This window comes from Cicer arietinum, chromosome 5 (assembly GCF_000331145.2).
Source record: "Cicer arietinum cultivar CDC Frontier isolate Library 1 chromosome 5, Cicar.CDCFrontier_v2.0, whole genome shotgun sequence".
In the NCBI taxonomy this organism is placed as follows: Eukaryota; Viridiplantae; Streptophyta; class Magnoliopsida; order Fabales; family Fabaceae; genus Cicer; species Cicer arietinum.
The window spans coordinates 71120438-71144769 of NC_021164.2; the positions used below are offsets into that span (position 1 = coordinate 71120438).

At 32.3% G+C, this 24332-nt stretch overlaps 3 protein-coding genes across 6 annotated transcripts in view; all 3 read right to left on the reverse strand.

The window, feature by feature from the left end:
- Positions 1-343: 343 nt before the first annotated feature.
- LOC101488769 (serine carboxypeptidase-like 45) lies at positions 344-4190 on the reverse strand. Its single transcript, XM_004501686.4, has 10 exons — positions 3794-4190; positions 3511-3612; positions 3327-3425; positions 2837-2929; positions 2638-2717; positions 2263-2550; positions 2041-2165; positions 1606-1698; positions 1377-1494; positions 344-791 (listed from the first exon to the last, which is right to left on the reverse strand). The coding sequence occupies exons 1-10, from the start codon at positions 4056-4058 to the stop codon at positions 642-644; spliced, it is 1413 nt and encodes a 470-aa protein (XP_004501743.1). The 5' UTR covers positions 4059-4190; the 3' UTR covers positions 344-641.
- A 4754-nt stretch (positions 4191-8944) lies between these two features.
- On the reverse strand, positions 8945-18018 carry LOC101515775 (coiled-coil domain-containing protein SCD2-like). Of its 4 annotated transcripts, none has more exons than XM_004501685.4 (17): positions 17333-18015; positions 16873-17042; positions 16323-16404; positions 16195-16236; positions 16051-16113; positions 15516-15565; positions 15389-15416; positions 14978-15052; positions 14734-14844; positions 14591-14651; positions 12519-12623; positions 12310-12428; positions 11602-11671; positions 11159-11200; positions 10642-10682; positions 10078-10204; positions 8945-9364 (listed from the first exon to the last, which is right to left on the reverse strand). In XM_004501685.4, exons 1-17 carry the CDS (start codon positions 17702-17704, stop codon positions 9225-9227), a joined length of 1698 nt encoding a protein of 565 aa, XP_004501742.1. In that variant the 5' UTR covers positions 17705-18015; the 3' UTR covers positions 8945-9224. The 4 variants fall into 4 exon arrangements, with proteins under 4 accessions (XP_004501742.1, XP_004501741.1, XP_012571656.1 ...); XM_004501684.4 differs by having other exon boundaries at positions 12519-12635; positions 17333-18014; XM_012716202.3 differs by having other exon boundaries at positions 12519-12635; positions 16873-17038; positions 17333-17473.
- Positions 18019-19672: 1654 nt separating this feature from the next.
- Positions 19673-24332, reverse strand: part of LOC101515442 (uncharacterized) — a 7706-nt gene continuing 3046 nt past the window's right edge. The window contains exons 9-15 of the mRNA XM_073369331.1: positions 24304-24332; positions 23086-23195; positions 22889-22996; positions 22757-22816; positions 22058-22119; positions 20711-21023; positions 19673-20407 (exon numbers count right to left, since the gene is read on the reverse strand). The exon at positions 24304-24332 is cut by the window's right edge and continues 2 nt beyond it. Coding sequence (XP_073225432.1) covers positions 20168-20407; positions 20711-21023; positions 22058-22119; positions 22757-22816; positions 22889-22996; positions 23086-23195; positions 24304-24332 — 922 coding nt within the window. The 3' untranslated portion in view covers positions 19673-20167. The remainder of the gene's footprint in view (positions 20408-20710; positions 21024-22057; positions 22120-22756; positions 22817-22888; positions 22997-23085; positions 23196-24303) is intronic.

The following is a 24332-nucleotide window of genomic DNA, read 5'->3' on the forward strand; positions in this document are numbered from 1 at the left end:
TCAAATGAGACATCTTACTTTTTGGCACTTGTGTACGATGAATTGTAAATTAAATTCATGAAACCAAACAACCCTGGCATGCCATTTATTTTGCTTTTGTCACATCTATGTTTTTGAATATTTTTAGTGTCTGTTTCTTTGGAATATTTGCAGAGCACAAACGGTATCAGAAGTTTTTGTCTTCAGCTCAACCATCAACTATTCTACCATTTCTTTTTCTTTTTTTACATCTTTTCTACAACCATAAAAATTGACTCTGAATTAATTAATTTAATTTAAAAACAAGGTAATGTAAAATAATTTTTATTTGGATACATTTACATAAAGTTAATCAAATAACAAATTTCACAAACCTCATTGTTGACCTTAAAATTTAGAACATTCAACAACTTTTTTACATAATTTCTTAAGTACACTTAACAATTCAATAAAGAAAAAGCAAGCACACAAAAACTCACTAACTAAGGTTGAAAACCCAAAAGGCCATAAAAGTTATGAAAAAAATTGTCAAACTTTTCTTTTAGACATTCTGCACAGTAATACATTCCTTTTCTCTAATTATTTTTGTATTAAAGGATAATAATGCTTACTTACAAACTCAACTAATTAATATGAAAACAAACAAAAGGGAAAAGAGTGTGTCAGAAAACTTCAGGTAAAGGCCTTCCTTCCAAGAATGATTTGAATAGCACAAGTGATCTTTCAGGCTGTGAGAAAGGAACTTCATGTGCAGCACCTCTGACTGTTGCAAATGAGAGCATATTCCCATAAACTTGAGTCCATCCACCAACCTAATTTTCATTCATTGAGATTTGAGATTACTTTATGATTTACATTGTGCATACAATTTGGACTTTGTTAAAAACATAGTTAAGAGTCTAATAAAGATGCTCTATTTGTATAAAATAGTTTTATACCGACGTCTAACATAAATTGCGATATTGTTACTAAGTTTACTTGTTATCTACAATTTAAAGATAACTGCAAAATATTATATTTTCATTAGATGTCTTAGTGTAAGTGTAACTGTGCCTTTTCTTAAATAGATATTACTGAAAAATTCCTTTCTTTATACTTGTGAATAAAAACATAATAAAGTTCAAACTTAGAACAAAGAATAAAATATGCAGTTCTGTTGACAAAGACTAAAGCCAAGATAAAAGGATCTTTCTACTTTGGGGAAAGACTAGTCAGTGATTCCTAGTCAGTCCATTGAAAGCTTTCTGGCCTTATAAAATGGAGCCAGCATTTTTGTAATGGTTTCTCAACAATTCAAACAAGTAAGATATTTAATTAATGTAAATTGAATATGGTGAAAGAAAAAAAAAACTAACATAACAAATAATATAATATAATATAATATATATACTATTTACCTGTTGGCTTTCAAACCATACTCTGTAAGAGACTGTCGTATTAAGTCCTAATTGTCTAGCCAACTTTTGAACTAAGGTTCTACTTCCAGTTAGTGGAATTACTGAATCTTGATCTCCACTGAAGAAATAATAATGCAGATGACTATGTTAATTTAGCTCTAAAAACATGTATATACGAAGCCTCAAGTTCAAGCCATAAATAAATCAAAATGATAAGAACTCTAGATACCTGTAAATTAGAACTCTCACTCCAGATTTTATCAATGATCCAACAATAGGAAGTGTTGGCACTTCCAAGTTAAGCACATCATAGTCCAAAATGCTGTTACCAACAAAACAAAAACCAATGATTACATGGATTGGTTAAAAACCATTATTAGCCTAAGAGAAGTACAAGTTTTTCAACTTAGTGAGAAAGACCAATGTTTTAAAAACATATCCGCGGCCGCAATCCAGGCTATGACATCAAGGTTTTGATGTCTCTGCAACCTCAAATGAGGCTTTATCAACCACATTCAATCACAATTCTATGTCATATTAAAAATTTCAACTAGAACTGCAACTTAAAACCGTGAATTAGGCCATATCAACATTTAATCATGATTCTACGCAATACTAATAATTGCGACTGCAACTGCAATTTAAAACCTCGAGAATGACTTACTTGCTACAAACATCCCACTTGCGAACTCCGACAAGCTTAGCATGAAGTGCCTCTTGCACATCTCTCCGGTTTAAGTAGTTTGTAACCTTGTCATCCACACATACATCGATCCTCTCATTCGCTTGCTACAACGACACAATACGACAAATCTAAACGAATAAGCTGCTAAACTTGAAAACAAATGAACAAAAGTGATAGAAAAAACCATGAAAAGAGACTCACTTGTGGTTGAGGATTAATAACCTTGGATTGTGATAACACAGATGAAATGCAAACATCAAGTGTGACATCATATTTGTCAACAAATTTACTAGTTTCTTTGCTCACCAATCCCATAACCTTTGAACAAAGAGGTGAAACTGAGTCTCTATTGTACTCACTCACATAGCGAGAGTAATTACACACAGTAGTAAACATGTTGTATGTTGAATCTGAAATTAGTCCATGAGACCAAAAGAATTCAGCCCTTGAATTGAAATCAGTGGCATATTCTAAAACTGGATTTCCCAACTGCAATTCAATTCAAATTTTTGGTATCAGAAGCTAGTAACATATGATAGTTAGTTAAACACTAACATTATTAACATTAATACTTACAGCTATGCCTTTAAGATTGAATATCTTGTTTCTCTTGTTCATTTCAATCATGAGTTTTGCAAGTTGAGGAACATAATGACCTGAATTATTAATACATGCATAAATCAGTGATTTTAATTAATAAAAAAAATGTATAATCAAGCAGATATAGTAATTGATGTAACATGCTTTTAAAAGGAAATAAAGGCGTTAAATTTACCTGCATAACTTTCTCCTGTTAGAAACAAATCTCTGTTTCTATATTGTGGAAACTTATTGAACCAACGTTGCAAGAATACAAGATTGTCCCTTGCTTAAAAATAATAAAAATAAAAATAAATATATTTTTCAGATGACAAAATATGTATGTAGATAATGACTATTTGAGAGTATATAGTAAATGTACAAAAGAAATCATCATCATTATCATCATAATGATATCAAAAGTATAGCATTCTAATGCTTTGAGTAAAGAACAAGACATAAAGAATAATAATGTAAAGTGTCATACAAAAGTTATTGTGAAATTTTACAATAAAATCACTGTTTTATCTTTTATCTCAACTTTTTAAAAGCCTAAAACATAAGATATACTTGCCTAATGCCTTTTTCTTATAGAAGTAGGATTTAAAGGAAGTTTCTAAAGAGAAACATTTTTTGTCTCAAGAAAGATTTAATAATAAATAATAATGAAGTGATATGATATATACCTGTTTCCTCATCATTTACTGTTGTTGTATAAGAGGAACTACCTTTAGCATAAGAGAATCCAACTCCAATTGGTGTCTCTAAATACAACATGTTTGCCTCTACAACACAGAAGTAGCTATGAATTAATATGCATGCCGTTCTGGTAGATATATAGATAATTGGAATGTGGCAATAGAGTAGTACCTTTATTCCAACTATGTTCATTTTTTATGAGAAATTCACCATTTGGTCTAAAGGGTCCATTTTCTGAGAATGCACCTACTCCTAGTGAAGAACAACCAGGTCCTGTACAAACACACAAACTATTAACTTTGATACATATTATAAAATAAAACAAATATAATTTTACTAAATTAGAAATTATTATTAATTAAAGTGGTAGTGATAGTCATTTCACAAAGTCAAACTCTTGGACTAACTTATACAATTAAGAAAGACCCTTTGATGGTAATGAGAGATTGCAAACCTCCATTGAGCCAAAGAACAAGAGGTTTTGAAGGTGGATCAATTTCTGATTCAACAAAATAGTAAAAAAGAGACTTGTTTTTCTTGTCATCAACTGATACATATCCTGAGAATTGTTGAAAGGTTATGTGTGGTTGTCCAGGAAGACCAACAATTCTATCTGCATGAGAATGATGTTGAGAAGAGAAACAAAACACCTTCAAGGAAAGAAAACTAAGATGAAGAAAAATTAACATAGCCATTGCAATAGTACTATTGAACTTCATGGTTTCTTTCACAAATGTAAAGAGAAGAGAAAGGTTGAGTATGTGAAAGGACTATTGAGAGAAAGAGTGATGGGGTGATGTATTTAAAATGATGAGTAGTACAAGGTTGGGTTAAATGTGTGTGGGGGCATTGAGATTGAGGTGGTTGAAATTTAATGTATTCTATTCTATTGTTATTATGATTACAATTTTAACTTTTATAATGGCAGGCCTGAAAATGGTGTTGAAAGAGATGTGACAGAGGCAATGACCAAGGTGTGCTGTGTCTGTCTATACTATATACTCAGCAGCAGAAAAAAATATAATTATTACTATAGAGTTTTAATGTTTAAAGTTTAGTCAGTGTATGTGTGTGATTTTGCTGTGATGAAAAGAAAATTGGGTATTGGAATATGTATGAGTTCTGTTTTTAATTGTATTTAATTTAAGGACTCTGAGTCAAGACTATTCCTTCTGAAAAATTGTTATTGTTTAATCTCTTTTTACATTTTTTATGTGAGTTGTTATCCTGAATACTTCAATGTAGATTTGTGTAGGATTCTAATCTATTACACTATTGATGATACTCACATGGACCCTATGTGTGAGAACAATTCTTTCATGTGTATGTTTGTTACACATTGATTTTTTATTTTACCATGTTTAGCTGTAATTATAAAATTCACGTTGTTTTATTGTAGAATATAATTGCTTTTGATTGTGTAAATATAGAACGGAGATTTTTCTTTTTTTCTTTCATAAATTTTATCTGTTAAAAGTAATTATATTTGAGACAACGTTGACACTTGATGTAAATATATCTTTCAGTTAAAATTTAAACTATTATTAATCACATCATTAAAATTTAACTCATTTTTTATACGATACATTTGTTAATTGCTAACTTTAGAATTTTGACATATAAATTCAAATTTACAAAAGAAATTAAAATTGATTTAACCTAATTGTGATATTGGAACACAGATGATTCTCATTGTAAAAACATAAAATCAACAAAATATGTTGAAAACTCAAGTTTGTAAGTTCTATGAAACTAAATAAGCACTAAATGTAAGTTAAAATCCTAAAATGTGTTCTCCAGCTATGCTAGCAAGTCCTTGCATTTTTGCACTTGAAAGAAAATGGTAAATTTTGTATCCTTTTGAATTTTGACTGCATCAATAGTGTCTATCTATTCCTTTTTTTTTTTTTACAATAGAGGATAAAAATCTAACAAGAAAGAGAGAAACTAGTCGAGCATTACTAGACAAGTAAGTCTGAAAATATCGTAAAAACTATTTTTATGAAAATCACTCAAAAGATTTTCCAGAATAAAATAAGCAAAATAATCCAACAAAAAATTAAAATATCAGTCACCCTACACATATATTGCCTTCCCTCAGAAACCTCTATCTCTTTCTATTACATGGAAAATGGCTTTTGGAGTTACTTTTCACTCCTTCAAAAAATGTGTACTTGTTAGGATTTGAAAAAGAATTAGATAAAAAAAAGTATTTCATTTCTCCATAGGTGTAGAGACATATTAGTACTTCATAGCATTTTGGGGAGGAGATGCTGGCATAAGATATGCAATTATGCAGGGTATAAAAAAAAGATGCACATATCCTTTTTGGTTTTCCAAAAAAAAAAATATTGTTTGTTGATTAGTTTCTCTTGATTGGAAAGTACAAGAAAGATTTGCACATCGACAAAATAAGTGGTTACAAAATGAAGTGTAATGACCATTGAATATTAAATTCCATTTGTGGCTTGTAAGAGAAGTTATAAATTCAAAAAGCACACTCAAATACATGATTAACCATAATAAACCTTGAGTAATGAATATGCATACTTTCCCTTTTTCTTTTTTATTTGTTGCTTTCTTTTTATGCAAAGAATATTATTTTTAAAAATGAGTGAGACCTTGAATGAGTTTTTTTTTCCTCGTGCCCAATAAGTGTGCTATTGAATATACCCAATACCCAAACATTGTCAAGTGGGAAATTAAATGAGATTAATCCTTTAAAAGTCTAGTATTTTCCTTGTGGTGGTTAAAGATTTATCTTTATGTACTTATGTGGGGATGAACTTGTTCTCTTTGACCATTTGTGAAAAGGCTTTTGTTATAATCATAAGGGAACTCTATGATTCTTTGTTTTTCAAAACCTTTTGGTGACACAAAAGTAAATACACCCCCACCTTCATTTTACAAACTCACATGCTAGCCTCTAGGGAGCCACATGTTCCCATCGTGCCCTCAAACCTTTCCACGTTGGTTTCTCGTGGGGCCTTTCCTCATTTAACATTTCAACCTCGCAAGATTTTATATTGCTTAGTGTATCATTAATTTCATTTATAGATTAAGTCAAATTCATTTGAGAGATGTAAAATTGATTCTTTAATTGATTAGAATTTGAATTTTTTGTCATCATTAGCTTTAAATTAATTATTTAACTCACTTTTTACTTATTCAATTCATTTTTATTTGGATATATAAATATCACTTTTGAACAACATACCTTATTAATTAGCCATTAGATTTTTTATTAAAAGTTGACAACTATGAAATGAACCACAACTATTGAAAACCTTATTATTCATGCAATAGCGCAATTTATGGATATGTATAGTTAGGCAAGCCTCTCGAGTGATGTTGAATTGACCCAATATGCTTAGAGATGAAGTTAGAAAGGTCTAGTCATGGAATGATGATTTAAAATATTGTCCTTGGAATGGACCACTCTATGAGGAGAGGTATATAGGTTTTAATCTTGTTTGCCTTAGACAAGGTAGAAAAAAATGAAGATAATGAATGTCAAGAGAAAGAACAAACCATAAAAAGACAAATATGATCAAAATTCATATGGTGGACATTGAGCTTTTTCTGTTTTATATGCGGCCTCAAAGAACTAGTAAATGAGAAAAAATATGGTCCCTACTTTAAACAGCTTTTACTAAAGATTTCAGATTTTTCATCATTACAAGCACTAATGTCACTGATTTTTTGGCATTCATATATTTCTTAATATATTGTCAAAATATTCTATTCATTCTCAAAACGCTAATTATCTACTCCCACTCAACCCCAAAACAACAACAGAAAAGTAAACCAAGAGTTAAGTGATTACTCCCCCTCTCTCATAATAAGAATATTGTTTAAAGTTTTATACACATACTATTAAAAAATTGCAATAATTAAAAAATAATTATAGTCATTTTATTAAATTATCATTTTTAGTTATTAATGTGTTGTTTATCATCACAAATATAAATTTAAATTAATATTTTGAAAGTAGTATACATAATAATGATTAAAGAGTATAATCATAAAAAAAAATATTAAAATTACATTAAAACTTAAAATTATTTTGAAATAATTTTCTTACTAAATTAGCATTTATTATGAGACTTATGGAGTATAGTGGTTAGGAGAATAATGTATGTGAGTGGCTAGGGTAGACTTTTGGGCATCATAGTTGGAAAATGTGAGAGATAGTGCAATTGAAGATGTTTGGTATAGTTTCTTTTTTTATCTGTTTTATTATCATTAGTCTTCAAAATACACTTTTGAATTGACAATCTAAAAATGTATTTTGATCCAAAAAAAACTTTTGAACTAATTAATTTAAAAAACATTAGACTGGAAAAAGAAACTACTAAACTTTAGCCATTTTTCATCCAACTAAAAAGAAATAAGTAAACACAAGTGGAGAAAAAGATGATCCACTTTTACTATTAAAAAACGCAGGCCTTTGATTCTTTTTATGATAGAGATTGCTATTCATTCACAAAGTTGAACAGGACCCCGCGTGAGAACATTACAGCACTATCTTAGTTTCTTAGCTATACTTAATATTATAGACGACCTTAGTATAATATCGTGGTACTCTGCAGACACAAGCACGCTCTACACACATCTTAATCTACAAGGAATAGGCTTATGTTATAATCTAGTACTCTCTATTGTAGGATTTATTACTTTAAAATACCATTTTTTTTTTATATTTTAAATTATAAGGGTTATGCAATTTAGTCTTTCAATGATATATTAAAAAAACCTATTAAAAAAAGGTTGTAAAAAAAAATATAGGTTATAAAAACATTGTCCTCTCAAATTATATAAAAAAAAAAAAAAGAAAGAAAAAATTGTTGGTAAAATCTAATTTAATTAACAAATTTTGAAATTATTAAATCAGATATCATTCATCGAATTCAAATATAAAATTTCGAGTTGACTACAATTTTTTTTTTATTTTAAAAAATATATATGAAAAGTTTGGTTCATCCAATTAAAAACATTGATTAATTTATTTTATCCAACAGAATTTATCTTTAGAAAATATTCATCGATATACATTCTTCCATTTAAGGGATAAAGTGTCTTTTGATAAGTTTAAAAGACTAAACTATCTGATTTGTAATTTCAAGATTTACCTCCCCTCGCCTGTAATTTCAAAATATCAATACTTGTTGGTCGTAACAAGTAATTTTGACTCATCCATGCGATTTTTACGAAGTTCCATTTTGTATGGCTTCTTTAATTAGAAATGAAATGAAGTAAATTCATTTTGTCAAAATATAGTAATAAAGAATTCTAATTTATTCAACGTAACTCACTCCCAAAGATATAGACAAAAAGTATTTAAAATAATGCTTCATACTTCCTCCATGACTTTCTAATTATGTCAGAATTTTTTAATAAAATTTGCTCCTAATTTTGTCATTTTTAAATTTCAGATATTCCTAGAGCCCTTAGAGACGTTAATTTAATATTAAAAATTAGCTCTAACAAAAAAAATACAATTTTAATATTTTTTTAAAAAGTAAAATAAATTATATTCGGACAAGTTGGCAGTAAAAACTAACAGCAACTAACCAACCAACTCCAGCAAAAACTAACAAACTAGTGAAAAACTAAACAAACTAACTGTAAATATTCCTTCTCCAATAACAAACAAGCAAGCTCGGCCTCTTAAAAGAATGAGGTAAAGATTCCCAGTTTCATGTAGTTTATTATCACAGATACTGTCTTCCTTCAACGTAAAGCTTCTTGCTTCCTTTGTATTAGACCCAAATATAATGTTGAAAACATGGTGTACAGAAAAGGAAAAAGAACTTGTATAGAAAACTAAACAAAAATATACAGGCAGGGCAAAGAATCAATCAACAAATAAAGGGCTCGGACAATTACGATGAGGCATCTGAATCAGAGGCAGGCTTATGATTGGAAAATGCCGACTCTGGATGCTGATCAATTCCCTTCCGAGAAGCTTCCCAAAGTTGCTGTTCTATACCCAGCTTCCTCAACTCCAACAAACCTCGCTCAACTAGAAGGAAGCAGAATGAACACAGGAGTTGATATACAAAACATTCATGTAAATTGAAGCAATATAAATTAAACATTTGAGCATGTAACAGCACGGTTCTCTCTTTGAATTTTCCCATATTTGCATACCCAACGTTACAGACTACCAAACATCACAGATATGTTACTTATCCATTTTCTGAATTGCAGCTGATTGGTAGTGTTGCAGGTTCAGATTAGAAAATAAAACAAAATAACCACTGAATTCATAGGAAAAACCTGGCCGGTTTTCGTGTAGTGCAACAAAACTGATATGACCAAATCAGGCACAAGAGAACACAATTGGATATGGATTTGATAAATAGTCAACCAGTTGACAGCCCATAAAATCAGGAAATTATCACTAATTCCCACGACTGTCAAGAAATCTAAAATCCAAAAGGGTAATAGAAGTAAAACCTAAATTACGAAATGATCTTTATGAAATTCAGATAGTACTTGTGTTGTTTCCCGTTGGTAGCCAAATATCTAGACACTCAGTATATCAAGTATCTTCAGCTCCTTTGTATTAAATATCTCAAAGCCATTTGCAGCGATCAGAAATTTATATTCATGCATACAGTGCAAATGAGCAATATGGAAACTGTCATGCTACATTAACCATCTAGATATTTTTTAAATAAAAACCATTCAAATTCAAGCGACACAAGAAGATGATAAGAATGATGAGCTTACCGTCAACAGCATCATGTGAAGTTGGTGACTGTCCGCTGCGGGAAATCCAAAACCGAAGCCGGTCTTCTGCAATATCTTCTTCCACACCATGAAATAAAGCCCTCCTCCAGAAATAAGTTAGCCACGCCTGCAAATATTTGTATTTTATAAATTAAGCATATATTAAATAATATGTGCATAATACCCAAAATAGCTATATTTCAAATTAAATTATAGGATAAACTGGTCATCCAAAAGCCATGGCTATATAGGAGCGTCCATTCAAGATTTCATCTCAAGGATTGTATTAATGAGAAAAAACAGAACAAAGCAATTGACTGAATTTTTTAAGAAATAAATATGACTTCAGCCGAAGGATATTTAGCAAAGAACACAAATTACTGTCAAGATAATCAATTGCGGATTTTAAGAAGACATGTTCACATGCTATAACCACGAGACCAATGCTAGTAGAAATGAAAATTCTGTAACATCATTTGAAGGACAAATATTACAATTTCATTGGACCAAAGCCAAGAACATAGAGTGCAAAATTTCAGAATCTTCAAAGAACAAGCAACCAACCTCTTTGAAAAGAACGTCTTCGGCTTCCTCTTCACTTAATTCTGGAGGAAACAGATAACAGAAGATTAACAAAGTATCATCAGGTGATCTGCCAAACACATTTCCATTTACAAATGAAGAATGGCCAAATGCAGCCATGTCTGTTTAATATATCAGCAAAAATACACAGGTAGCCATTCGCATTAGCCTTACATAAATCCTATCCCACAGATGAAGTTCAGTCCATAACTAATAGGTCGTATATTGTCCAAAATCAGTTGTAATTTCCCCGCCAAAAGAATAATATATAAAAATGATTGAAACATATATAAGCAACATTTTACTAGTTAAAGGCAAATAGAAAAGTTCTAAAATGCAGATAGACACTTAAACCATTCCACACGGGTTTGTATATCTAAAAATTTAAAACCACTAAAGCACATAAATTTGACCACAATAAAAGAACCAGAAAACTCATCTACTGAAAACTTAAAAATATCTAAACATCAAATGAAAGTGTTGACAACTTAATTCTTACCAAATGCTTCCGAATACTTGGCATCACCAGGTGATTTGGAATCTGCAAATAAATTTTAAACAAATGAAAAACATTACAGTTCAAATCATCTTCTACTAAACCATTATCGTTGCAAATATTAACATAACAGTAAAAGTTGAGAAAATTATTCCAAAATGAGCACATGAACTAAAACAAACCAAAAGATAACTCTTGTTTACTAAAAAACTCATAAAGATAATCCACATAAGAAAAATCATGAAACTAAAACACCACTGCAATCAACCAAAAACTGAATTATAAGAGGAAAGGAAATAATTCAGTAATATGGTAAGAATAGTACCAGCTGCAGGTGGAATATAGACAGGTGTAGCAGATTAAATGAAAAAGTAAGAGTAACCAAATGGATTAGCCAAAAGAGAAGTAGAAAAATTAGATCTCATAAAGACATAATTTTTGCGTACCTAAAACAGACTGCCGAATCAAATTTGGGCGTCTGTGTTGGGCTAATGCAAGCACAACGGCGTCCTCAACCTAAAAAACAAGTATTTTATGTAAATATTGGTAGGAAGTGATATTCTACTGTAGATAAGCATGCGTGGAGGAGACAAGCTCCTTACAATCAGAGGTATCCCTCTGCAGAGAACACAAACAGCAAGACAAAAATATATAAAAGGTTGCATAAAATTATATTGATAAGTGATAACCACCCCCACACCCGAAAAAAAAATATTCCCTCGACATGATATGCATCCCAATCTCTTCCAATAAACTTGTCCTATGACATTTTCCATTTCTGGAGCAGCAAGTCCGCGCCCATTTTCTCCCGTTTATTTATTTGAACACCCTTTCATTTCATATATATACAACCTGTCATTCTTATTGCCCCTCTTTCTCTATTTTAGCATAAGCATGTGCTATGCGTCTACTATATATTTTCCCAGCGTTAGATAAGAAAGGAAAAGGAGAAACAATATGTGAAAAAACCCAAAATGTAGAAAGAAAGTCAAATTTCAACCAAAATTGTGTGAAAGTTTGGATTCTTGATAACTGTGATTTAAAATAATAATAGGCTTCAAGATATGATTATTTGCATCTAAAATGTCCAAACAGAGATCGTGATAAAGAACTGAACAAACAAAGCATTAACTTAAATAACATTCATTGAGAACCTTCAAAGAAGCAAGTTCCCTCAAACCCATCTCAACCGAAAGCATACTCTCTATGTTTCCTTCCCCGGCGAGATCATTCAAATCACGAACAATTTTGCTTCTATCTGAACCATCAGCACCTAGTCCATGCTGTTTAATTAGATGTCATTGTAACTAATTTAAGAGATAAATTATTCAAACTAAAGTTTAAAGTACCAACTCATGCTCACTTTTGTTCCAAGATTCCTCCTTAGCCTTTTGTCCAGCAGATATGACAAGTTCAAAAGGAAGAGGAGCTAAAGCAGACCAATGTTCATACTTGGACTGGGCTATATCTGCACATATGCCTTAAAAACATGGAAGTAACATGCCACAAGAATTATAAGTACTCATGTTATCAGTAATATATGTATGATATATGCCTCCTTGACTATGATTTTGATATAACTTCCAAACATACAATGTATATGCATTATCTGATTAATCTAATAGTTTGAGTTGAGATACATTTCAGGAAAGAATCAAACACTACACTTGGACAAATCTTGGATCTCAAGCAAAGATTGATCATATCATACAAGGCTTGAAGATTATGTGTAAATGTGTCTATTGTTCATAGTGTTTATTAGTTAGATTCATCATTATGATTTCACACATCTAATATTTGCCAATTAAAACTGAAATCATAAAATAAGTATGTTAATCAATCAATTGGTAAATCAATTGGTTAATAGATTTTCTAATTCATAGAACAAAGTTTTCACTGAGATAATCGATTAGCAAATCGATTACTTAAATGTTTTTATCAGACCTGTGTTCTATGATTAAAAGAAATCGATTGGACAATCGATTGATATACTTTTCTTAAGTTACAAGTTTTCTACTAATCAATTGGTTAATCGATTTTCTGATTCATAGAACAAGGTTTTCACTGCGTAAATCGATTAGCAAATCGATTACTTAAATGTTTTTATCAGACTTGTGTTCTATGATTATAAGAAATTGATTGGATAATCGATTGCATAAATGAATTAGTTCATCATTTATCAGAAACATATTGCATAATCGATTGGCACATCGATTTTTATTAAACATCTGAGTTACAGGGACAAATCAGTCGATTGGCAAATCGATTTGGTTAAATGTCTGAGTTACAGGGAGAAATTAGCCCATTGCCAAATCGATTATGTTAGTGAAAGAGAATCGACTGAGTAATTGATTGTTTGATCTCACATTTTGAACAAAACAATTATAATCGATTATTCAATCGACTCTGATATGAACTGAGTATCAGTTTCTGATATATGCATTAAAAACATCTATTAGCAAATCGATTAGTTCATCTATTTCAAGAATTTCAAGAAAAACAAGAAATGCGAAATCGATTAGGAAATCGATTGATTTGGTAATACGCATTAATAAAATCGATTGGGAAATTAATTTGTCTGAAGTTTTTCTGAAACAATATAAAATGAATCAATCACAATTTTTACAATATATATAGAATATATAGAGAGAACTGAAAGATTTTTCATTTAGCTTTTCGAAAAATACACTTTGAGAAAAATTGTTGCAACTCACAAACATTATTGGCAAATACTTAGTGTGAGAATTCATTGTGATTGAAAGTGTTTTTAGTCTTTTTGAAAGAACCATCTTTGTAAAAGAAAGTGCGTGGAAATCCAGTATTGTGAAACTGGTGGTCATCTTTTTAGAGTGTGTGATCATCTAAAAGAGATCTCTGATCTTGCTAGAGCTTGGCGATTAGTTCTTAAGGATAGATTGGTTGTTGTTGTAGATTGATGTTGAGTTAGATGTATAGGCATTGAAGTGCTCGAAAGTCTGTAAACATACTCAAATCATTTCTAGTAAAGGCTGGAATCGGTAAGTGATTTCAGGACTGGATGTAGACTATCGAATTGATAGTCGAACCAGTATAAAAATCCATGGTGCACACTTCTCTATCTCTATACTCTTTATCTTGATAATACATGTGTTCTTGAATCTCAGTTTTGAATAAATTTTGAATCTATTATTGTTAAATTGGAATTAATATTAAACAAGTTGGTTTTAATATTAAGTTCATCACTTAGGAAGGAATTGGATAATCTAGTTAATAATATTGTGCATAACTTCCTAAGGATAGAGGTCATTACACCAACAATATATGAACGGATATTTGCAAAATATGCATCTCATATCTTTGTAAGTCATGACTTTTCAGATCAAAGTAAAAAAAATGAATTAAAGATTGAGATATTCTTTTTATGCAGAAAGTAGGGAGCACAAGCAGTTTTGTTACCATGTTTTACAGAAAGACCCCAGTAGCGGGCAAGCCAACATCTCTTCAGGACCACTTCCTCCTAAAGACAGATTAAAAGAGGAATTGAGACAGATGGAAAAAATGATTACTCGATAATTCTCACTTTAATGGAATACACAGACCATTTCTTCTTGTGTCAAAATCATTCTCTGTGTCATTGTTCGAAGAGACTTTGCTTCGGCCTCGGCATCTTGCCGTTGTTCCTCTGCTGCAGCAGCGTCATCTTTTAGGTTCTAAACAAAGTAAAATAGAAGCTATAACTTGTACCAGAGATTAATTATTGATCAGACCACGTATGTGGTGTTCATTGAAAAAAAGGCCAGGTATGTGGTACAACTAAAAAATTCATTCAAATTTCAAAAGTACCTGTATTTCGACACGAAGAGCTGTGATATCCTCATCCCTTTCATTCCTTGTTTGTTTTGCAGCCAAAAGAGCAGCCTGTGACACAAATATTGAGTACTCCAAGGATATTCTTTGAGTGAACCAGCATTTAAAACTTGTTGCTCAAAACACAAAAATTAAGAATAAAACTGCAACTGGAAACAGAGCATTGGGTACAAAAGTATCAAGTTAATATTATACAACCAGGTGCAAAACCACCTAAGAATCGTGTCCCTTCACACATATGCACACATGCATTGTTCTCAATACTGAATTAAAACTTGAAGAGCTAGTATAGCAACTTATCAAGCAAAGGTAATCATGCACTTAAAATTTCCTATCATCAATAATTTCATATTTTTGCCACATCTAATATTCATTCTTCCTTCATACCTCTCTTTGACGCAAAGCGGCTTCTTTCCTGCAAATATACCAAACAAAAACATGACCTAACAAATAAAAAAATAAAATAAATATTTTCAGATCGACCAAAGTATATGGGAATCTAAAACTATGTTACCTGCTCAGCAGTTTGGCTTCCAGGGATACACCTTCTCCCAGAGAAGCAACCTGCCAAAACCAAAATGATCAAGGATATAGATATCAGCAAACATAGCATGCAGAATGAAAGCTGCGAAAATGAAGTAACTTTTATATATTACGTAGATCTTACTTCACACATGTACAAATCGCTGAGAATAAAAGCATAGTGGTTATGCAAAAATATGACATCTAAACTATGGTCTTAAAACCACTTCTGTTATATTTCTGTTAGGAACCAGAAAACTTAGTTTCCGAGGGTTTCCCCTTACAACTGTGAGACTTAGTTTACTTCTGATTGTTCCAGCATGTGAACCCATCTGTACAGTTCCCGCTATGTGATCTATAACTTCCTAACTGCTAGTGTAACTAATTTAACTATCCCACTAAAATCCTATTGCTTATTCTTTTTTGTATACACATTCCAAAATCCAAACCCTATTTTTATGCTAAGGCCTATGCCTAACAGTTCCCTAGACCTGGCCTCCTCTTCTCAAGTATCAAACAAAATTCACCTGTTTCTCAAGTTCCCTAGACCTGGCCTCCTCTTCTTGGCGTTTTTCCTCTGCTTGTCTTAGCTGCAGTATAATCAGGAGCTTATGTTCAACATCATATAACATGAACAACAACTGATTTTGTCTGGGAGTGAGTAAGCATACCTTTTCTAATAAAGCATCATTCTCTTCTTGTAGCATATCAAGCTGCAATATCAATAAGAATCAGCTTTAAAGCTCATCTTTTAACAATTGCAATACAAAATCTACTTAAAGCTCGAGAATTACTATACTTCATCACGAAGTGCAGATGCTTCACGCTGATCTCCTGAGTCTTTGGAGTTAAGTTGCCTGATAGTGATGTCTGGTGCAAACCTGAAATCATCAACCAATGATTAAAATTCAAAGAAGAGCAAGTCAACAGTATTACCTTGTGGCCAACAAACTACTGTACTTGAAGTTCACATACACACAAAAAGATATAGATAGATATATGATGTCCATAAATAAAATAAGGAACGAGCTCACTCATACATAAAAAAGAATGAATTGCATGCATGTGCAAAGGTCATTTTTGGGCAAATCAAGACTAGAGCCCAAAAATGACCTCTGCATGGCAATCCACTATATTATTTTATTTTTATTTAGAACAACAAGCCACTGAAGTAGTTTAACAAGTGTTTTGCATGTCAATGTCTTAAACCTTTTAAGTTTATCATGAATCAGCTTTACAGTATTATTAGCTCAACCAGGAAGTGCAACAAAATACAAACTTACCAGTCATATAACGCGGCGGAAAAACCAAAAGAATTGAAGTGGTAAAAAAACTGCACACTACACTACCTTTTCTCTCTATTCCTATTGGTAGGAGGATCGATTGGAGGTACAGCCATAGGTGTTCGGATAGTTGATTTGGGAGGTGGCACCACCGCTGTTGAGCGAACTGAAACTGCCGGTCTTCCAGCTGATGCTGAACGCACTGAACGATTATATTCTACAAAGTTCCGACCTAACTAATAAAAACATCAAAATCTTATTAGCTCAACAAGAATAAGCAACATAAATTTGAATTAATCCATAATCTAGAAAATCCAATCCGTCGCTCAGATCTCATTCAATCACTATCGATAGCATCAATTTAACAACCGCGAACCAAGTCACAAACGAAATATCCCTAAGCTTAAAATCTTGTAGAATACCGATATTCTTTTCTTTTTCTGCGAGTTAATTGAACGAACCAATGCAAATAATCACGTAATTGAATAAGAACAGATACTTAGTGAACAAGAACGTTGAGAATTACCGCAGGAGAAGGAGATCTGTTAGGCCTCGCGACTGAAATCGGAGGGATGCCGGTTGCATTAGCACTAGAACTCTTGTTGCTGGAGAAGGAAGAAAAAGCGGAAGGAGGCGGAGCACCGTAACGGAATCCGAGATCGTCGTCTTCATCGTCGTCGTCGACGGTCTGAGACGCCATGACGCGAGCAAGGCGCTGCGCGGCGGCTTTAGCAGCTACGTTTTGCGTGCGCTTGACGGTGGAGAGGCCGGTGGAAGTAGGACCCAGCCGTGACTGAGGATGAGCCGGCGACATCACCGGTGATGATGAGCCTGTGCTGCTGGAACCACCGCTCCACTGCCGCGTGTAGACTGGACTCTCGGTTCTCCTCCGGTCCATGATTGTAATCAATCCTTATAGAAGACTTGAGGAGACTGTGCTAGATTTTCTCGAGAAAATCGAAGGAAAATTGTGGAGAAAGAGTAGGAGAAAAGTTTGTTCCGTTGGAATCGTGCGCTGTGCTATGTAGGACAAAACGACGCCGCTTCTTTGCAATAGGTTCGCGACGGAGAAGGCTAGTAAAGTCTACGTACGTGTCGTTTTTCAAAGATATATTAGATCAAATCATTTATTTATTTTTCACCAACAATAAAAAGAGAGACTCGTTTCTTTTGGCGGCTTAGGAACCGGAGTGTGTCTCCGGTTGTTCACAACCATGATAGAACCACAAAAAATATAAATAAGGAAATTTGAATTATTTCAAATAGATTCAAAAGAAAATTTGATTATAATATAATATATAATACATTTTATATAGTTAATAAATATTAATTTACTTCAAGTCAATATTAACTATTAGTAACTAATAACTATCTGTATGTGTAATAATATAAGTACAAAAGTGTATATATTTCAACTACTACCATAATTTTTTTGTTCTTTTATTATATGATAGAGAAAGTAGGTTTGATTTATCCAACAATACAATCAAATCAAAGTAACTTTTTTATTAAAACAATTAATAAAGATGTTACGAGTTCAACTTCTTCTTTTAACTAAATTAATAATTAATTATTAGTATTAATTATTTTAATAAATATCTAATTATAAAAATATTAGCATTAATCTTCGATCTACTCAATTTGATCAATGCACGTAGAGAAGTCGTCAAGATTCACTTTGCCCTCAAATGACTGTGGTTGCTATTCCTTTACATTTTATTGTCACCAACTCTAAGAATTAAATAGTACATCTGGTACGTGTTAATCAAGCGATATGTTCACACTATTCGCAAACATGATTGAAACACAAGAGAAGTGAATGGACATCCATTATATTGTACCAAATGATTTCTTTTAAGTGATGAAAACAACTACCACAATGTAATACTTTAATATATAAAAATTTGAGACTCTTAGCATGTCCACTGCACCGCTCAGTGTACCAAACTCATGACTATTTTCAACCTGTTTTACAATTAATAATGTCTAACCCTATTAAAGCGAACCAAAGTTGATCAACTAAAATTTAACTGCCACAAAAGGACACAACACTTTTCAGAATAAATCAATCTTATGGTATGTGACTTGCTAAATAGTAATTTTATTTTAGTGTATTATTTTTTATGACTTTTTATATATCTCTTAACTATTCATTCTCTTTCATTTAAATAATTTTAATTATTTAATTTTAATTAACAACTTTATTTAAAATATCCTAAAGTCACTAAAATCACTTATCATCAAAAGTCGAGAATTCATTTTCGAATAGAAGTTAGTTGTGAAAAAAAATATACTGTTTCAAGTTATGGCTGGATCAATAACATAAGTCTCTAATCTTTAAGATGAGTATTTATGAATGTCATAATAATCTTCCAAAATTATGAGTTGATGGTGACTGGTGGGTAGTTCTTCTTGTTAGCGACTTATGACTAGGATACACACAGGTCAGCAATTGAGAGTTGAGACAAATTTATTTGATGTGAGAATCAAGCGACACATAAAGAAGTCACTCCGGTTAAAGTTGACAGAGAAATTGTAATGTGAGTTAGCACGTGGTAGGACCTTCGACTTCCACTACTTTTAGTTGAGTTCAATTCCATTGTTCTCTCACTTCTCTGTGACTTGCTTTAGAGACGATTTTTTTCGCTCAGATTAGTAATATTTGCCTTTGATCTTTAAAATTAAAAAATAAAATAAAAAATACTGAGATTGTATATGTTATTCCAAAGGTGGAATAAACTATTTTAACCAACGTTCTATTGGGCACAGGCGCAACAAGCTACATATGAAAAAGAAAACGTAAAGTGAAATTCTACCATTGACATAAACTAGACAATGGTTCATATAAATTATGAAGGACAGTATCTGTCAAAAAAATCATACTTCACTAAATTGATCTCTCAAAAATTAGATGTCCCCGTATCAGCCATTTACAGAATTCTTTACCAAAAAAACCCTAAAAAATTGTTTCACACATCGATAAATTCATGAAAGAAAGCAAAAACCTATTCTTCCACTAAAATAATAATTAATTATAATGAGATTTAACATTACACGCCAAAACTGAAGAACGACGGATTTTGGGGTGCAGGGCAGCTCTTTTGTGATAAATATGATCTTCCTCCATTATCCGTTGGCTATGTAGCTTCTGAGTTAAATGCATTGAATAGCAGAGTAGGGTAGTACCATTCCTCTGAAGTGTTGATGAAAAACAAATTGATGATATTTCTTGCAAGTACCTCTCAGAGCTGGAATTAGACCTTCCACCAATTTACTCTCACTATCATCAGAACTATTCCCCTCGATAGAATGGTTATTTCAGTAAGTGTTTTTTTCACATAATTTCTAATAAACCTTCAAACTAGCCTCCCTGTGGAACCCAGCTGCTCTTTAATGACTGGTCCTGATCTTGGTGAAGTGGGAACACGGTATCAAATACAATTCTTGCAAAAACGTGTCTTATTTCTTGTAAATTACCATCAGCTAAGGACTCATAATCAATTTTCATCCCTTGCTTTGACAAACATTTCCTATTAGCGCTCCTTTTCACAGATTCAAAAATGCTGAATGCTTTTACGTACAATCCTAATGGAATGAACACCTGTCAAATTGACGTGAAGATTAAGAACGAGAACAGCACAAATTATGAATCGTGCATTGTCAAGATTATTACATTTCATCAAAAGACAATGTAGCAAAGAATGTGAGTGTGAGTGCTCTCGCACTGTGAATCATATCAATGATGAGATTCGCACATCAATGTGAGTGCTATTGCTGAGGAAAGTAGAAGTTTCAATTTAATTGGATGATAAACAATAATTAGGTATATAACATCCTGGTGCAATCCATGAACTGTATAATATCCTTAAGTATATACATTAAAAAAATGGAAAAAGATGCTCACTAGGTCTGAATTAGGGGCTTGAGGATAGTCAGCCATAGCCTGAGATACAAAATGCTCATCAGTCATTTGCAACAATGTCCCTCTAACAGACTCTGCGAGATCCCTAACGCCAGCTTCCAATGCCTCTGTATCCAAACCTGAAGGATCTAATAGTTCAGGAAATCTCATATCATGCGGTTTGTTAATCATCCCTGCTATGTTCACTGCTTCCAACAAATTTCCACCATTATGGACTGCAAGGCTAAATGCAGCAACCACCAAGGGGTCCCTTGGTCGATCACTCAATGCTTTATGTAATGCTAGGATCCCAAACCTGAAAACATAGATTTAGTAATGAACTTTCCTTTGTTGACCCACTTGAAATCAGCTTGTTAATATTAGTGTTTCTAATTAACCGTGTATAGTAAAATAAATTATATCATGTTACTAAGACTCTGAAGAATTTGGATACAAGAAAAACAATGTTTAAAATCTATTATTACCATTGACGAGAGTTGAGAAAGGAAAACTTCAATCACACTCAAATTGTGAAAGCGGTCAAAGGATTTAGACAAACCAAAGATCCAAAAGTATTTTTTGAAATATTTTTTATAAGCCAAATTTTGTTAAAAGGAAAAACTAAAAATAGGTAACAAATTAATACCAAAAGGATCATTATATAAATTCACCAGTTCGTCTGCTACATAGAAGGAGAGGGAAAAAATTGAAGTATAAGGAAATAAAAGTTAATTCGTGAGACATTTCCTCAGAAACAGAAAGGGAGAAAGAATTTGTAAATTTAGAATCTATTTGTTTCAGATTATTTTAAGGAAAAAAAAAAACACTTTTTCTAAGAAATAAAATCAACTTTTCTAGAAACTAAAATCATCTTTTCTAAAATAATCACTTTTAAGAGCATTTTCAAATTGTTTTTTAAGCTTTTGAAAATATTAAAAAAAATCTGAAATTTTATTATAATGAAAAACTATTTAAAGCAACTTCTGAAAAACAATCTGATTATAATGAGTGTGATAGATGAGAGAGAAAATTACAAAGTGACTTTCCTAATTGTAACAAACACAAAGTTGCTTCTGGGTGCACATAAATCTCTAAAAAAAACACCTTTTTATGTATAAGTCATTTTTAATCCAAATTCCAAAACTAATGGGGTCTCAATTCGTACCTTCAAACATATGTTGTCCTATAGCAGGATGATATGATCTTCAAAGAAAGCTTAATTGCAATTCTAGTGAAATTCAGAATTTACTCTCATTCTCATGGATTTTCTCTTTACAGAGCATTTCACATTAAGTTTATCACATAAAAGAAGCACAGAAAATAGAGGCAATTTTGTTGCAAAGGTCTTACCATAAGCTACTATGACATGGACGATTTGGAGCCAAAAGCTTATCTAAATTGGAGAAGAGAGACTGCAATGATATTCCAAGAGATCCAATAAAAAAATGTGCCAATATAGTGCTAAAAACAAACGGGCCCAATATAAGCCTGATAAACCACATAAAATTGGAAGGAGATCGCCACCTTACCCCCCACATCCCACACCCCATCTCACTACTGAGACAGTCAAAGACTTTGGCCGCATGTATATAAAGACTAATAAGAATACCTTAATTAGTAGGTAGGAATGCAACCTATTATATATGAAAAGGATTCTGTAGGCTTGTGGCAGAGAACTTAATCAAACAAGAATGAATGTGCTAATACTTAATCAAGGTATTGCTAATGTGTGTTAATACATTTATTTGTATGTAAATGTATGCATGTGCATGCATGTAAGTATGTACATATGTATATCGCATGTCCTAAGTAGTGGAACAAAAGGAACTCGTCGTATTGCATATTCTAGTTTAAATTATATGGAAGGATCATACGAGTTGTGGTACGGAACTGTTTTCTACTCCAAACAAGCACATGTTTTTGAAGCACAGCTTCATATACAGGATAACAAACAAGTTACTGGTTAGCTTAGGAGCATGATCTCTTGTATGCTTATCCAGAAAACTTTCCAGTGTAAACTCCATGAAAAAGTATGAGGTTATCACTTACCAAAAGCATATTGGTTCTTTTGTCCCTCCTTCGAAACCCGTGATGAGCAAAATAAGCAGCCTGTAATGTTCAATCTAAATAAATATTCATTCCATGGTTGAGTCAAAAATTAAATGCAAAATGAACATCTACCTGGAAGGGAAGAAGTATATCTAGCAGTCCAAATTTCCATAATAGCCTCAAAGAAGCTTCACCGGAACCATAAGCTAGCATATAATTTATTTCCATTAGGAGCCTATTCTGAAAAAATTCAAGAAAAACAATTTATTCAGAACATTGGTATTATAGTGTCATAGATATAATAAAACAAAGAAGACCACTTTAAATACCTTATCAAGTTTTAATACTGAAGAAGACAGATTTTTAACAAAATGTGCTGTTTCCTTAGAAATACTAAATCCTAGGCGAGCAGCAATTCTAATTGCACGTAGAATGCGAGCTGCAGGACAGAGAAGTGGAATCAAACATACTTAGCTAATTCAAAGAGTAGGTGATTCCAAAATGGTTTACAATACATAAAATAGAGATTAATGTTGATACAGTGTCGGTGTAAAATTGTTTACACGGTAATCAATCATAAATCACCATTTGTTTGAGGTAGATGAGATAAAAGACAAATACTTTTAACGATCCAACTGTTGTGATTAACTGACGATGTAAAAGATCTTTGTATTGTCAGCATGGTTGTTAGGAGCGAGCTCTAAAGCGTAACATCCTAATATCTTACGCGTTTTTTAGCGTAAATAGTGTTAGAGCGAAGGAAAAAGCGTTGTATGACCCAGATATGTGAGCGTGCAGAGGAAGCGCATGGAAGCGTGGGAGCGGCGCGCCTCGTCACGCAGAAGAAGCGCCGTTTCGCGAAACTCCGACCCGTTTACGCTGTTTCGATCCGGTTGTAAAGCCCATGCTCTGGCCCGGTTTTGCACCTCTTCGCCTTCGTATTCTACTTGTTTCCCATAGAGAAGCGCATGAGGTTTTGAAGGCAACAGCAGCCAGCAACATGCGCATGATGCAATGCTCTTCTCTGCTCGTATTCTGCTCCATCGTATTTCTCGTAGGCACCTTCGTATTCTGCTATGCTCGTTTTCCAAGTCTTGGTTTTAAGACTCTGTTTCAATTTCTAATACTTAAATTAAATATTCAATTTCAGATTCCCTCGTTTTCCAAGCCTCTGTTTTAAGCTTCCTATTTCTAATACTTGGATGAATTGTTAAATTAAAGTTTTAGATGTTGTTAGTTAGATGATGGTGATAGGTTTTTTTTTTTTGAGACAAAGGTAGTAGCCTTTTGTGTTTCAGCTTATGACTTTTTATTGAACCAATGAAAATTTTTATGTTAAGGTTATTTTTCTTAATTTTATGGTATAATTTTGTCTATTTTGTGAGATCTTAAGATCCGAGTTACGATCCTACAATCTACGCTTTTTCTATATCACAAAGATCTTAGGTAAGATCTAGAGTTTGACAACCTTGACTGTCAGTGCATATGAATTAAATCCCATAAAATATAGGAAAGCAGGATGAAGTAGTTGACCAATAAAAACTCACCACAATCCTCCTGAAATGAAATATCAGCA

What these genes read in the sequence shown, in the direction of transcription:
- LOC101488769 (XM_004501686.4), bottom strand. Translation starts at nt 4,058, where the DNA reads ATGAAGTTCAATAGTACTATTGCAATGGCTATGTTAATTTTTCTTCAT. An exon ending in TCAATCTTAAAGGCATAGCT is followed by an intron (nt 2,551 to 2,637) that starts GTAAGTATTAAT and finishes ATTGAATTGCAG; the next exon opens with TTGGGAAATCCAGTTTTAGA. An exon ending in TTATTAATCCTCAACCACAA is followed by an intron (nt 2,166 to 2,262) that starts GTGAGTCTCTTT and finishes GTGTCGTTGTAG; the next exon opens with CAAGCGAATGAGAGGATCGA.
- LOC101515775 (XM_004501684.4), bottom strand. Translation starts at nt 17,704, where the DNA reads ATGGACCGGAGGAGAACCGAGAGTCCAGTCTACACGCGGCAGTGGAGC. An exon ending in AATAGGAATAGAGAGAAAAG is followed by an intron (nt 16,405 to 16,872) that starts GTAGTGTAGTGT and finishes TGATGATTTCAG; the next exon opens with GTTTGCACCAGACATCACTA. An exon ending in GATTCGGCAGTCTGTTTTAG is followed by an intron (nt 11,201 to 11,601) that starts GTACGCAAAAAT and finishes ATTTATTTGCAG; the next exon opens with ATTCCAAATCACCTGGTGAT.